At 48.9% G+C, this 16203-nt stretch overlaps 2 protein-coding genes across 2 annotated transcripts in view; both read left to right on the top strand.

Moving 5' to 3' along the window:
- Positions 1-5514: 5514 nt before the first annotated feature.
- On the top strand, positions 5515-7551 carry LOC142588853 (endothelin-converting enzyme 2-like). Its single transcript, XM_075700673.1, has one exon. It carries the CDS (start codon positions 5515-5517, stop codon positions 7549-7551), a length of 2037 nt encoding a protein of 678 aa, XP_075556788.1.
- Positions 7552-11341: 3790 nt separating this feature from the next.
- Positions 11342-16203, top strand: part of Ppn (proteoglycan-like sulfated glycoprotein papilin) — a 209006-nt gene continuing 204144 nt past the window's right edge. The window contains exon 1 of the mRNA XM_075699305.1: positions 11342-11526. Coding sequence (XP_075555420.1) covers positions 11522-11526 — 5 coding nt within the window. The 5' untranslated portion in view covers positions 11342-11521. The remainder of the gene's footprint in view (positions 11527-16203) is intronic.

Raw genomic sequence — 16203 nt, forward strand, 5'->3', positions numbered from 1 at the left:
ACTGGCAGGCATGCAAGTGTAACATGAAAACTACACCGTCTGCACTGGAGTATACAAACATGTCAATCGACGCAAACGCGCGGTCCCATTTTGTCTGTGACTCTGAATGTTCACTGCAGCGATGGCAGTATGTTTCTAGTACTATACGAGCAGTGCAAAACATAGCCTGCCACCTTGGGAGAACTGTAAATGCCATCGCCAGATCAGATGTCGTGAAAATGGAAGAACTTGAGGGCAACCCCGCATGCGAAGCCAAGAGTAGCCTTAGTTTCGCCCGAAATGTGAAGCATTCATAGCAATAGCATAGTGTTAGACAAGTGCAAATACGCGAAGTAAGATTCGTAGTCCTACCAGCCATATTGACCCCTTTTCGTGAAGCAGTTTACTCCGGAGGAACGAGATGGCGCTTTCGGCGGCGCGCAGCAAATTGCCTCAGCGAAAGCGCACGAATGCGAAACCATTGCAACTTCTGCTCTGCTTCTGCGCTATAAGCTGTCGGAAATGCAACGGTATTTTCGCTAACGCACTGTGCTTCATTTGCGCAACAAAAAATATGGCGCGGCGGAGTGAAGATGTGGGCAGTAGTTGGCTGCAAAAAAAAAAAAAAAATGTGACTGACATATTAAGGAATGGAATGAATCTGTGCGTCCAAGTTCACAGACCGCTGCTACATAATAAGAGCCTTTGCTGCCGGCTCTTCGAGATGCGTGGCTTCTCTCTAGGACAGAAAAATCACTCATCGACCAGCGTTGTATAGCTAACCTCCAAAGAGAAGACTTCAACCCCGGAAAGTCGGCAACCTCGTCGAACGCACGTCACACAGTGACAAAGGGAGTAGCGCCGCTTCCTGGCATAGTAAGCTTGTCGCACGTTATCTATACACGCATCTACCCCAAATAACACGCAAACTTACGCCCACTCCATCACGAACGTATCAAGAATAAGTGTATGGGCGCACACCTGAACCAACGCGCCGAAGCGTGGGTGACGGTGACCCCACCGACAGCACACGAATGTTCGAGGCTGAACGTTTCGTGACGATCCACAGAGTAAGCGAGTGACTTGTGATAAGACGTCTATGCTACAAGCTACATTACAATATACAGAACATTCACGTTCCAAGCCTTGCGCGCAGCAAGAACAAAATTATCGCAGCTGAGTGTACCCGTGAGTGATTAGGCAGAGAATAAACAATCAGTTAGTGGCCGCACCGAGGAACTTTACTCAGTCAGAAACACGACAAGTCGCTGCTTAAAATTGTTTGTTAAATAAAGAAAGAAAAGCAAAACACACCCATCCTGACTTAATTCATAAGTGGAACAAGCAATGAACGCCGAGGAAAGCAGTGGGCGCGAGGAGCACGCGCAGCTAGAGCAGCTCGCTGGCCCCGGCTACGGAGCTGGTTACGGCTAGGCACGACGGCGAGGCCGACGCGAAACGCGGGAACGGGCGCCAAAGAGCTGCGCTTTAAAATGGCTGCGCGCACGCGATTGCCTTCCGCAAAGGGTCTATGAAGTGTCTATCTATGAATTGTCTAATGAAAAGGTCTATCTTCCCGAAAAGGGTCTATGAATTGCAGTATAGACACTGGCTTACTAATTAAATTAACAAGCATAGCGTCAAGCGCCCTCGCACGGGCAAACATGAACGGATATCACTCGCTGACCACGAGCACGCGCTGTTACGACGCTGGCCTGATATATAGAGAGCGTCGGCAGCGGGGGAGGGAAGACTTCGTGCTGCCTCTCGTTTCACTGCGCGCTTGAGAAGTTTAAGATTACGCGAGCTCCAGGGCACGGAGTCACCCGCCATTTCAGCCATTTCACCCTCCTCAGAATGCCTCCCGAGAGGCGGCTCGTGGGCCGCGTACGAGCTCTCTGCCGCACGGACACTCACACTCTTAAGCTAAATTACATCCTTTTGCCACACAACGATAATCGTCATCTGTCTTGACCGCATTTCCTTTCCTTAACGCGGCGAGTCCGGTACTTCTCAGTAACGAACGACATGCGCGTTATCAGCATGACATACACTCTTAGAACGGTTGCACCCTTTGGGGTGTATATTTGTCCCACAACAATAATCGTCATCTGCCTTGCTTGCGTCTCCTTTCTTGAAACTCGGCGCTCGCTACTTTCCTGTCGAGAATGCTGCGTCACACTGATAACGCGCATGCCGTTCGTGACTGGGAAGTACCGGGCTCGCAGCGTTAAAAAAAGGAAACGCGGACAAGACAGATGACAATTATTGTTGTGGGACAAGATACGCCCCAAAGGGTGTAAATTTTTCTAAGAGTGTAGCAGTCCCGACAGGAAAGTAGTTGGCGCGGCGTTTTCAAGGAAGGAAATGCAAGCAGGGCAGATGACGATTATACATCCCAAATACACCCCAAAGGGCGTATTTGGGGCGTATTTGCCTAAGAATGCATGCGCAGCCACGGCTGGGCTAGAGGAGAAGACACGCGATCACCTGCACCCCCCACCCCCGCCCCCAACACATAGCAGACAGCGCGCTTGATCACGTTATCGCGCACGCTTTAATTCACTCGCACCGACAGCATAGAGCGCGCGGATTGCACTTGGACTTTATATGGAACATCACGGCGACGGAGAAAATTCGCCTGGAGTGTTCATATAATTGCCATCGCAGTTATTTTTTTTCATCGTTCTGTTTGCACCATTAATTGATTTAGGTATTGTGTTTTGATCCTTTTCACTAAATGTTTGTGAGCAATATTTCATTGTAAAGTCTATATATTTTATGAATGTATACGAACGTATCTTGTATATGTCTTGTACTCAATGTCTGCCCGTCCTGCAAGGACCACAATGTGGTCTGCAGTATGTACTAAATAAATAAAAATAAATAAAATATACAACATATCATATATAAGCGTCATCACTAACTCTCTAACAAAGCACACTTAGCGAGTTAGCGATAGCACACTTATATTGTTATGATTAGCACGCCTCCACACTGCGCCCGCATGCATCACGAGCGACCTTGCACGCTCGCATTTATCAAAGTCACGTTTCTTTACACTATGAACATTTCTGTGTGAAAAAAAAAGAAAGCACAGGAATAAGTATGGCAACTTTTCCAGCATTCTTGTTGCGTTTTGTTTTCTGTTATCTCGTTTTTCTGTGATTTCATCAAAGTAATGTTTATTGTTTTTCCATAATTTTAGGGAAACATTTGTTACATAGTTTATTACATTTCGGGAGTAACTCTTACTTCGCTCTAGACTGCAGCTTTCACGTAGGACGAAATAATTATCAAATGCTGCGGTGTGGCTGTAGCAGATCACACCATGTACAGACTAGCATGCTATACGTAAAACATATGAGATGTAACCACCGACAAGACATCTGCGGCGTAAGGCACTACGCGACACATCCAAGTATCCTCTCTGCCGAGTTTATATACAGCCATACTCTGCGCCGCATGACTCACGCTTATTGCAGCTGTATATTACTTAGAAACTAGACCAAGTGACTCGTGCAACTAGGCGGATCTAAATTATGAGGTTTTACGTGCCAAAACCACGATCTGATTATCAGGCACGCCGTAGTGGGATACTCAGGAAATTTGGACCACCTGGGGTTCAACTCCGGCGATTTTTCGATGTCTACTGTTAATAAAATATTGAATACATATATATATATATATATATATATATATATATATTCTAGTCAAGAATTCGACGAAAGTTCGTCTGGTCAGGTAACATGATGATGAAGAAATTACGGCCACTGACCAAGTCAAGGTGAAAGAACACACAGAGACGTTTCGGGACCCGTACGGGTTCCTTGATCACACTAAAAGCGGGCAAGAGCCGCAAGTCGTTTTCGGAAGTCGGAAGTCGGACCCGCAAGTCGGACCCGTACGGGTCCCGAAACGTCTCTGTGTGTTCTTTCACCTTGACTCGGTCAGTGGCCGTAATTTCTTCATCATATATATATTCTCTTTTTCATTCTGATTATCTGTGCCGAACTATATGGATGCAAGTCATTTAGTTTTCCTGAAAATTAATTTTAAAGATTGGTTCTGTTCCCGACTCACGACTTTCTGCTGGCCACCCTGTGTTTGCGACGTCAGAGACTACACCCCACTGTCGCTGAAGTCGTCGCTGTCTAATTCGGAAACTCTGTAAACGCTCCCTGTTTCTTCAGGAGACATCATCAGCTTCGCTTTTTTTGTTGTTAGCGCCACGTGTTTACATTATGGTAGTGTAGGTTCTGACGTCATTGACTCATCGTGACGTCACACGAAGCAGCTACCAGTTTCGGTTTCGGTATCTCGTTTATTGGTTATTTAAAATTATTGATGTTCTAAGCCCCGTTTAACCACCCTGACGGTGACAGGACTGAAAATGCCTTTTGAAAATGACAATATCGTAATATGGTTAAAAAAGAAAGCCGGAGTTCCGTATAAAGTCGAACGGCGATAAAATCGTCGCCTCGCGTCGCATGCTGTATGTGCGAGCGAAAGCTTGCGAGGGTGATCCGGCGAACGCGGCTCAATCTCGCGTGCGCGAGCGAGGAAGGCCGAGCATGCTGTATGTGCGAGCGAAAGCTTGCGAGGGTGATCCGGCGAACGCGGCTCAATCTCGCGTGCGCGAGCGAGGAAGGCCGAGCGGAAGCGCGCCCTCTACTGTAGCGCACGAGGCACGGAGGTGAGACGAGAGAGACGTGCTTTTCTCCCGCGCCGCTGCAGCTTACGGTGCGGCCGTGCGGGCGCCGTGTCTTGAAAGCGATCTGCGAGGTGGCCGAAGTGCGCGCCCACGCGGTCCTCATCTTCGAAGCCATCTGCAATGTTTGCAGAACGCGCGTTGTGTCAGTAGCTTCGCATGCGCTGTGCTGTCGACGTTTCGTTCACGTTGAAGCGAGATGCACGAAGGTCAGTTCGCTCGCTGCTGCTGCCGTGATTCCTCACTCCAGTGTTTTGACAGCGAGTTTCCGTGGTTATTGAGCGAGATGTGTTCATGTTTACATGTGCGCGCGTGACAACACGTGCTTGTTAATTCAGTTAGTAAGCGAATGTTTACAAGTTTATATGGCCGATATAACTACTATCATTATTCGTAAGATATCTGCTAATTTGCAATCGCACTCGGTGCTTCGCCTTTTGGGCGAAACTGCGACTTTTTTTATCCTCTCGACTATGGCACGTTTTAAAGTTTCCCCTTAGTGTGACTGCTTGCTCGAATACTGGACTAGGTATTCCAGTATCTCCTTTTGTTCTTCCTTTTAATTTGCGCTTCTCCTCTTCAATAAGAGTTCTCGTAAGCTACCTGCTGCCGGCTGATTATTGGCCTGTCTCCCTTGGTGGGTACGATCCATACAATTGTATCATCATCATCTTGTGTGCGCAGCATTGCCGCAGCTTGTAAAATAACACGTAAGTGCACCTACGCTTCACTAATTCTGCCCCGTGGCAATATCGTACGAAATCTTGCAGGCTTGCTCGAAATCACCAGGCGAAAACGTACCTGCGTCACAGGCAAGACCCCACATGAAGATCGACGTCGTCGCCATCACGACCGCGTGCGTCACCACTTGCCTCATCTTCGTGTTTTTCTACGTATTCGTCGTGGGATTGTGGAAAAAGTCGGCGAACGGCCGCAACGTGTGCGCGACGGAAGACTGCGTCAGTCACGCAACGCTCCTCACCAGATACATCGACTGGAAGCTCGACCCGTGCGACGACTTCGAGGCCTTCGTCTGCTCCGGGTGGGAAAGGTCGCGGGAGTACCGCGACATGCTCCGCTCGACGTTCGACGCCCTCAGGTACACCTGGTACGGCCGCTTCGAAGACCTGCTGCGCAGGGGCGCGCTGCGACTGTCCGCCGGCAGGAAGCCGCTGGCCATGTACCAGATGTGCCGTTGGTACTACCCTTCGAACGCGTCGCAAATGGCCTTCTTTCGTAATTTCATCGAGGATCGCGGCTTGCGCTGGCCAGAGCCGCCTGACACGCTACTCACCCCTCTCTACCTCGTCGCCGCACTCTCTTACCTGTGGCAGTCGCCGTTCTGGATCACGGTCGGCTTGCTGCGGCATCCTCATTCCACCGGCAGCCGCCGACGCGTCCTGATCGGTCCCGGCGCCTACCTGCGCATTATGAGATACCACCGCCGAGTAGTCGAGCGGTCTTACGTCCGTTACTGGGAACAGTTCCTGGCCCTCTTCTACCCGGACGAATCGGAGCGACCGCCGCGAAACGACACGGTGGTTGACGAGCTCGGCGCCATGGAAAAGCACGTCCTGGACAAACTGCACGCCGTGAACGTGTCTCCGCGAAAGAAGCCCGCGCTCTTCCCGTTCCGTGACATCGGCGTCCACGTGCCGAACGCGTCGACCGAGCACTGGTTGGAGGCGTTCCAGGACGCCCTGTCTCTCGAGCCGAAGCTGGGCGTCGACGACGAGATCGTGGTCACCGACCTCTCGCTCCTGCGCGCGGTCGCCAGACTGCTGGCCAGTTACACGCGGCTGCAGCTCAACAGGTACTTTGCGTGGCTCATCGTGCAGTACTGCTCTCCCGTGGCGGACTTTTCCTTACTGATCAGCTTCTACGGAAGCAAGTCGAAGGCCGACGCGTATCTGCGTACGTCCTGCGCGCACACGGTCGAAGCCGCGTACAAGGTCCTCGTGCTCGCGCTCGGCGTTTCGACCCTGTTCACGGCGCGGGACAGAGAGGCCATCGAGGCCGGCTTCGACAGCCTCGTCTCGGCGGCTGTGCGCAAGGTGAACGAGTCCGGCTGGATGGACGATTACAGCAAGTCGAGGGCGATCGAGAAGCTCGAGTCCGCGAGGGAGGCCATGTGGCCGTCCGCGACTCTCCTCGAGGGCGACACGCTGGAGGCAACCTACGCCGGCTTTCCAGAGCACGAACCATCTCTCGCCCACTATTGGATCGAGACGCGCAAGGCGATGAAGAGCATGAGCAGGACGCCCGAGTACACGGAGGCACTGTTGCTGCCGGGGGGCAACTATCCCGACCATATCAGCTACGACTACGTGAGCAATGTCGTGAAGCTGGCCATCGCCGCGGCCGCGCCTCCGGCATACTACCGCAACGGGACCCACGCGATGCTGTACGGCGGCCTGCTGTTCCTCGTGGCCAAGCAACTCGTCAAGGCCATCGACGACGAAGGGATCAAGTGGGCGCCGAACGCGGTCGTGGAGGAAATGACGTTTCTTTCCAACTCTACCCTGGAAGTGTTTCGCACCAAGACCGAGTGTCGGCGCGGTGACGAAAACGAGGCCGTGCTGCCCGACGTTGCGGCCCTGGAGATCACCTACGCCGCACTTGGCGAGTCGCACCTGCGAGGCGAGGAAAGAGTGCCACTGGCCCTTGACGCGCAGCTGCCGGAGGATAAGGTGTTTTTCATGACACTCTGCTACCTGTCGTGTGCGAAGCCCGGCGACTGGAACCCCATTCCGGCCGATTGTAACAAGGTCGTGAGGAACTCGCCGGCTTTCGCCAAGGCCTACAAGTGTCGGGAAGGCAGCAAGATGAACCCGGTGAAGAAATGCGCGTTCTTCGCTTGAACTGCGTGCAGGGGGAGAAAGTGTTGGAACTCTCACACAATCTGACTTCTTTCTTTCTTTCCCTCGTTCCTTTTTTTTGACAACTCACTTGGCACCGAGTGCGTAGTGGCGTTGTTCTTGCATATACTATATATTTTTTCTATGTATGGTCCATGCAGAACATTTCTTATAGCAATCGCTTAACGTTGCATGGCTGAACATTGTGTTAAGTAGAACATTCAAGCTTATTCGACAAAGGAAGAATCGAGATGTGCTATCTTTATATATATATTTTTTGGTACTTCGGTGCTTACGTCGGTCCCCGGCGCTCTACCTACGAACTTTGACGATGTGCGCTTTATTCACAGAGAAGGGCTATGCGAATAACGATTGCTTGGCCCCAGAGTGAATGGTCTACTACATGGAAATAAAGCGTACGTCGCACGTACACGCCATGGTATAGTATGAAAGCATACTCTAAAAAAAAAAAACTGTACGCCCTTTGGGACGTGGCTTGTCCAGTGTTGCCACATCATTTAAATCATGTTGCTAAAGAGACGGAAAAGTCTCCAACCGCTAAATTTTCCTGCAAGGTCGCTGAAATTGTCGCTAAACGTCTCCCGTTTTTCTGTGGTGTCTGTGTGAGCAACGATGAACAGTGAATTGACCAGCAGTGTGTAGTGGCCTTTCATTTTACTATACAATACTTGTATAACAACGGAAGATGGCAGCTTAATTTTCACGTTTACCCACAGACTATGAGGCTCTAACGATTCAAAAGAACACAATCACTTGGATTTTATAAGAACGGAAATAAGGAACCTGGTCTGCTATATCCCTGATCTTTTTTATTGTTCTTGGCGCTCCTGAAAACATAGAAAATTGCTGCAAGACGCTCAAGCTCGCATGTTAACACGGCGACGACGATTTGTGTGCAGGTGTACATAAAGGTTCTTCGCAGTACTGATTTGTAATAAACCCATTCGATCAGGAAGCAGTGTTCAGGCTCCTGCCATCTTACAGTCGATCTGTCTTAATTGTTATTCACCTGCTGCGTTCTAAACTTGCAGAGCCTGGAGCGTTAAGACAAATTCAAATTATTTTAGTATAGAAAAAATAGACATGAATTTTGTGAGCGCACTGTGAACCTTCTGAAGACTATCATTGCTTCATAATGGTCACAGGACCTACGTGTTACAGCCAATTTAGACCACTCACTAGTAGCTTTTGAATAATACTTTGTAGACGGTTGTTTTCGAAGCAGCGTTCGTAAATTGGAATTCGCTAAAATGTCTGTCACGTCGTTGAATTAAAGAACTTCTTGCTAAATAGTCAAGAAAATTGCTAAATCAAGCGTCAAAATGGCTAAAGTGGCAAATTCTTGTCCTCAAACAATAATCGCGATCTGTCTCGTTTGCGTTCGCTTTCTTGAAAGCTTTGAGCTCACTAATTTCCTGTCATGAATGCAGTGGCGTAGCTAGGTCGTCTGGCACCCGGGGCCCATAGGTCTTCTGTCACGCCTCTCCCCCCCCCCCCTCCAGCTGTAGTCGAGGAAGGCGAGGATATCGACAAATTCCGGATGTCTTCAGAGGTATATGACACCCCCCCACTGGCCCCTTGCACCCGGGGCCCACGGACCTCCCCCCCCCCCCTGTTGCTACGCCACTGCATGAATGCACGTCACACTGATAACGCGCATGTCGTTCGTGACCTGGAAGTACCGGGCTCGCAGCGTTAAAGTGAGGAAAGGCACGCAATACAGCTGACGATTATTGTTTGGGGACAAGATAGGTCCCAAGGAGTGTAAACTTATTATTGGACCGTCAGTTAAACCGTGTGTCACTTTTACAGCAGAGGAAGTGTTAAAACGCTCTTCGAGAGCTACGAGCTAGTTTCGTTTACGAGTGCTCCCAAATTAAAGAGTACGTCCGCTCTCAGTGCAAATGTACACCCCTTGGAAGGCGCAAATTTGGGGTGCCTAATGTACACCCCAACGGGGTGTGCACACTCTTAAAAAAGTTACACCGTTTGGGGCGTACCTTCTCCCACAGCGATAATCGTCATCTGCATTGCTTGCGTTTCCTCCCTTGAATACTCTGCGCTCGCCACTTTCCTGTCGAGAATGTTATGTCGCGCTGATAAAGAGCATACCGTTGGTACAGTGGACCAAAACCCGTTGGTGACTCGGATGTACCGTGAGCGCAGCGTTAACGAAAGTAAATCCGGGCAATACAGAAAACGATTATTGTGGGACAAGCCCCAAAGAGTGCAAACATATTAAGAGAGCTAATGAACACCATCGCCCAATGTGGGAATAAATGGGAACCATTGTACATGGAGTAAACGATGGGGGAAAATGCGTGACTCCGGCCGCTCAGATCTCGAAGGCCAAAGACTCTACCCACTGTTTAGTTTTTTTCACTGCAGATGGCGGCACCAGACTACTTGCATTACTTTTAGTGTCGCTGAGCTTGTGGACGTGTATTCCGCAGAAAACAGTGGTGTCTTTCTTTAGTTTTCACGGGGTAAACCAGGCAGCTCTGACTGCCTTATTTTTCAAAGCAAAGTACTATATTGGTCGTCCCGACAAATTATGCGTTTTATTGACGCGCACCGACGCAGTAGAGGCGCTCTAGACTGGTCTTCTTGATTGCGGTAGGCATGACAATGCATTTTGATCACATCACCATTTGGAGCAGTGTTAACGCACTTGTGACTGCTTGAAATTTTTGGACTAATATTTCAAGCAGTCATTCAACCATTGAACTGTGACGTTCATGTTGATCATGCGTTAAGACTTTCAGTTCTCGCTTGAAAATATATATATATATATATATATATATATATATATATATATATATATATATATATACATATATATATACATATATATATATATATATATATATATATATATATATATATATATATATATATCAACGTTGTACATTCTATTATTCATAAAAAGTGCTGTAGATATGCCCACAAGCAATCAAATGGCAAGACGCGCTTGAATCCACGGAGCAAAACTGAGGTGCATCTTTTTTATTAACTTTTTTTTTATTTGTAGACACGGGACAATGTTAGATTCAGCCATCACTTCCCGTTCACACATCTGCATGTACCCCAGGTGATATATGGGCACTGAAAATATCAGGAGACATGTAATTCAACGCGCTTATAAATAGCGCCAGCCGAACGCAAATGCATGGCTGGCGGCTCAGCACCGACATGGAGAGAAGCCACAACAGATCACATATGGCACGGCTTTGACAGCTATAGCTCTCACGAGCACGCTCCGAAGAGCACATCAGGGCTAAGTACTGTTTTGCAAATAAGACCAAACCGTGAATAACTCGTTTAGTGCTTCACTATCTGTTACGCCTACGCTGATCCGCGCTTACACGTGGACCATACGAGTAAAACCCTCCCAACCAAAGAGTAATTTGTACTAGCAGGCACCATATATGGCCTCCGTGATCAACGTTCCTTCCTCCTATAGAATGCTGTGCGCACCATCTGGCATCAAACATTGCTGTGTTCCTTTCCACGCAGATAACACACGCTTTCATCAGCCTCCTGAGGATGCTCGCTTCGCGCTTGTAGTTGTGTCCAGAGATTCGGGATTGAGCCATTCCCGGTGCTCTTGCTTCGAAGCGGAGTGAAGCGCTAACCCGCTAACTCCGTAAGCAAACGCAGCCACTGGGCGTACGACGCCAACGTCTGGGCATGTTCAGCTGCGCCCTCTGCCGCCACTTCCCGTTCTCCGCTCCCGCGGGTAAGATAAATGCTTACAAACCACGCCGGCTGAACGGAACCGGCCGAAGTCTCAGCACCGGCACGGAACGACGCCGCAGCAGCCGCAGCGCAGCCCGAAGAGTCGTCGGGAACTCACGGTGGTGGCGCGGAATTACGACGGCGTTACATGTGCCTGGCGATACGACCGTGATTTTCTGTTGCTCGCGACGCTGTCACAGGAGATACCTGTCCCATGAGGTGCGTACGGCGCCTGCCTTTTCTTGCTGCCTTGTCCGTTTCATTTATTTATTCGCTCACTCTTCTGCTGCCATCTTCAGCTGCGGCCCTCAACTTGTTGCTTTTCTTGCAGCCGACTGCGCGCGCGTTTTTTTTTTTAATCTTTAATTTTTTCCTTCATCGCCTGACTGGCATTTCTTTCTCATCGGCGCCAGGGAGCATTCCAGAACGTGAGAATAAACGCAGCGCGTGGTCGTGTTCGTTTCACTTCGTGCTGTGTACCGAATTATTACATCCTCGATTCTGCAGCCCCAAACGCGCGCGGATGCAGCTACGACTCGACCGAAAAGCGCGCAGAAAACATAGGTATGGAACATACTAGGTAGCTTTCGCATCTCCGCTTTAGTTTGATGACTTAGCCAGATTGTTTGCTCACGAGTGTGTCGTTGATTTGTGCGTATTTCTCAACTGCGCGTGCTCTTAAAGCGTTGAACGATGGGCATGCCGTGAGTTCGGCGATGGAGTGACCTGCCCACGAAATTTAGGCTGAGCTTCTCCGCCATGCATCTGTCGACGGCAGGTTTGACGAGCACATTTTCGGTTGTTACCGCGCAAAAGCGGCACTGTTCAGCAGAACCGCATCGCACTGCGCGAATGCGCGCGCGTGTGGCTTTTAATCCTCGTCGTATTGCAGCATCGCTCAACTTTTATGGAGTTAATTACGAAGATGGTGCATATATTCCGGCGCAAAAAACAATTTCACTCTTTTTTTTCTTTTTTAGACTGTTGCCCTGTTTTCTGTTCTTTCATGTGACCCAGTGCGGCTACCACCTGACGTCATATTCCGGCGAAAGTCATTCACATGCCACCTGAATCTACTTGCACACTGTAATAGCAAGGAGTATCTGTGTCGTATTCCATGCTTTGTCCAGTACTTTGCGCAGATGTTACAGTGCTGAACTCGTATCGAACGAACTAGCCCAACTTGGTTCATTTGCGAAGTCATATTTCAAGCTTATATATATTCAGAACGAATGCCGCTGGTGAGTGTTTCATAAATATATAATTTAATAATTTGAAATCGATAATTTATTTTCACTTTTAACTTCAAAGCCTTGTGTATCATATGTCACAATCACCAACGATGACTTCTTTGTCTATATATACGTTTGCTTTTGTCCTTGTGACCATCAGACTTATGACACAGGTCTAACCTCGACTATGCCTTAGCTGCGCACACCAGCAAACATCCCAAAACGTCTGCGCTTTCGGAATTGCAGACACAGAAGAACTTGTGAACATTGTAATGGCTTTTCCTCTTTTTTTTTTCTCTTCGCTCCCAAAATTTCGGAGATCACCATAAAGACACGGTCTGTACCTGGAACGGCTGTCATGGGAGGAGGCAGGTAAATAAGTGCTCCTTCGAGCGTTTGCCAACGGATGCGTAATCTCGAAGATCGTCTGCACGACGTCTAAAGTGACCAGCACCTAAGCGACTTTCGGGGGAGGACGACCGTCAGAAAAAGCATTGGCTGCAGACTTGACCTGTCACCGACTGTGGATTGTAGAGCTTAGAAACTTTTTTTTTTCGGTGTCTCTTTTTTTTTTTTTTTTTTTGTACCAATGTCTTCGGCCTTCGTGTCACCAGACGACAGCTAGAGGAAAGCAGACGGCGCAGAAGAAAGATGTCGTTTGCTCCCTCCCTTCCGGACCAATCGGCGGGCGCGTGCGCCAGACCTCGGCGTCGGTTCTCTGCGTCGTTTGTTCTTTCGTATGAGGTCACGACTCCGAATCTTTCTTTTTTTTTTTCGGGGGGGGGGGGCGGTTGCGTGCGGAAGTCGTTTTCTCGGGGGAGGGGCTCGCGTAGAACCAGTGCGCTACAGTAGAATGTTGCCGCGCTATGCAGACGACGACTTTCTCCAGGAATTCGTCTGCAACTGTGGTGGCCGCTGGAGCGTTCGGTATACGACTGGTCTGCTGTGCACCCTGAGCTTGTTCGGAAAGCGGCATCTTGTACCTGAAAAGAGGCAGAGGTTGTCGTCACGCATTCTGCTAGAAAGCGGTTATATATATATATATATATATATATATATATACTGCGGTAACGCGTTCTCCGACACCGCGCTAAAAGTATCGTTAAAACTGAAGCACACGTCTGTTGCATTAATCATGTTTACATTTGATTATTTCGGGTGCTTATAGATCTTCTTCCTACGTCATTATTAAGCACACAGGCTACAAAGAGCTTCGTACCACGAACACAAGAGGAAGATCTGGCGCTTCTGTCTAGGAGTACTGCCAGTGTGATAGCGAAAACATTGTTCTGGTTGCTTCGAACAACCTCATCGAAGATATATTTTTACGCGGATGATTACTATCGTAGAGCGACTAACATGTGCTATCCGAACGTTTCCGTAGCGTGAGAAACAAACACAATTCTTTGCTATCTCAGAACAGGTCGATGCTTGTTAGCGAAGTTAAGTGTTATACTTCCCAAATAATCTCGGTAACACAATTCTTTGCTATCTCAAGACAGGTCGATGCTTGTTAGCGAAGTTAAGTGTTATACTTCCCAAATAATCTCGGTATATACAGCGGCAATGGGCTTGAAAGTGTCGAGATGGCTTAATCTTGTGTCGAAAATTACGAAATAATCAATTAGTTATGGACGTTGAGTACCTAGAAGCGCCACTGACGTGCAACATACGTGATCCACAAAGAGCGCCTTTAAAGAAATGCCAAGATGCGGGTAATTTACGGTATACGCAATCGTGTACAAAAAGAAGCCACGTTGTGCCCAACAGTCCCGCTGGGGTTTGAACTGCTGCAGCGCCAGATTTTCCCTCTAGTATCCTTCGGTTGAAACACGTCATACGTCTCTACCGCAAACAGATATACCTCACACCGTTCAGAGCAACAGCTCGCTCTTCATTGGCCCCCTGCATAGGTCTCTGGTGATGAAGCATCACTGGGCTGCCGTTCATGTTTACCTTAGCGTGAGCGAAAGTACACATCGTTTCATAATACCCCCCATCCATCCCTCTCTCTCTCTCTCTTGTTTGTTCGTGTTTCGTTTACAGTTGGTTTCAGGTCTCTGCGGGGTTACGGATGGTCAATCGTTCCCTAATCTCCTAGTGAGAGAGAGAGAGAGATAGACAGAAGATGAACGGTCGTGGAGGACCTGTTGCCGGCCCCTCTAGAGATCGTGGTCAGTACTACTTCCCCTCTTCCCCCAACTATATTGTTCTTCCGTTTTTTTTTTTTTTTGGCCCGCTACTCATCCGCTTCTTTTGCCTTGTCCGACCGTGGGCAACTCGCCGCCCCCTTCTGAAATCCACGTGCGTCCGTGGGTCAAGTGCCGTATACGTTGTGGGATTACGGTAGGTAATCCCTCCTTTCCCCTACAGGCCAGCCAGGCCCCCCTTCCCATTATAAAAATAAGCAACAACAACAACGAGCGTTGTGACCAGCCCACCTGGCTGGCCACCACACCACCTAGCCCACGTTCCCTCTTTTTCTTCTTTTTGGCCGAAAAATCGAGCTTGACGACGAGATCATTTTCCCCCCTCCGCTTCCTTTCCGGCCGCCTTGACCAGCGTGAGAGGAGGGTAAAGAATGGATGTTTAAAGACAAGCAGACCCGGTTCGTGTGCGGCGTATGTGTGTAGTGGTTATAATGACCGGCGGTGGCCACAGCAGTTTCGTGTTGCCTTTTCCTTTTCGGCCTTCGTTTCTCTATATACCTACATGCTTTCTTCTTGTTTACTAGTTTTAACCGCACTATCTCCGAGTAGGCAGGGAGCTAAGAAACTTCTAGAAAATCGGAGAACGGGGGTTTCGAGGTGGCAAAACTTGGGAGCATGGATATATTGTGAGCCGGTCGTTGAAGTTGGAGGGTTGAGGGGGAAAGGAGAGAGGGGGGGTGGGCAGCTGTAGAGGATGCAGTAATAAATAAATAAATAAATAAAAAGGCCGCGTAAGGACGCGTGAGGTAGACAAATGATGGTGGAATAAGCGGGGGAAAATAAACTACAAGATTTGGAAGAAGGCCCAAGCCGCACCGCCGCCGTAAAGAAAGATATAGCGAGCACTCCTCTATGTGGAGGGTCGGCAGGTCGAAGGACAGGAGGTATTTGAGTAACGGACCAAGTGTCCAGTCTTTTCCTCTCTCTCTTTTACGCGCGCTCTCTTACTTTCACAGGTGCGTGAGAGAGAGAGAGAGAGAGAGAGAGAGAGAGAGAGAGAGAGAGAGAGAGAGCGGCAGTGCTGGCAAACAGAGTGTGTGAGCAGGCCTCGTTCGCGAGGCTGGAGCTTTCGGATGAACGTGTTGGTTGTCGGGCTTGTCGATTGTTACCACTGTTTCGGTCGACTAAATCCTCCCTCAGTGATGTGAAATTTTTTGTTTAGTTATTTAGTTTGTTGGTATAGGACCGCGTATACCAGGCCCCACAGATAGCCGTCGTGTGGTGACTTTTCTTTTTTCGTAATTAAAAAAAAAATCTCGCTTGTCTTCGTGTCCCTGTGCTATGCGAGTTCATGTAATGCGAGAAAAAAGAAACGAATGTGAAGAGAAATCCGTATGGCAAGAGCTACTGCACAAGCTTTTGTGCAACGAAAAAAGAAAATAAATTAAATTCTTGGGTTTTACGGACCAAAACCACGATCTGATTGCGAGGCACGCCGTAGTGGTGAGCGGACT

The sequence above is a fragment of the Dermacentor variabilis genome, chromosome 7, assembly GCF_050947875.1.
Source record: "Dermacentor variabilis isolate Ectoservices chromosome 7, ASM5094787v1, whole genome shotgun sequence".
NCBI classification, from domain to species: Eukaryota; Metazoa; Arthropoda; class Arachnida; order Ixodida; family Ixodidae; genus Dermacentor; species Dermacentor variabilis.

What these genes read in the sequence shown, in the direction of transcription:
- LOC142588853 (XM_075700673.1), top strand. Translation starts at nt 5,515, where the DNA reads ATGAAGATCGACGTCGTCGCCATCACGACCGCGTGCGTCACCACTTGC.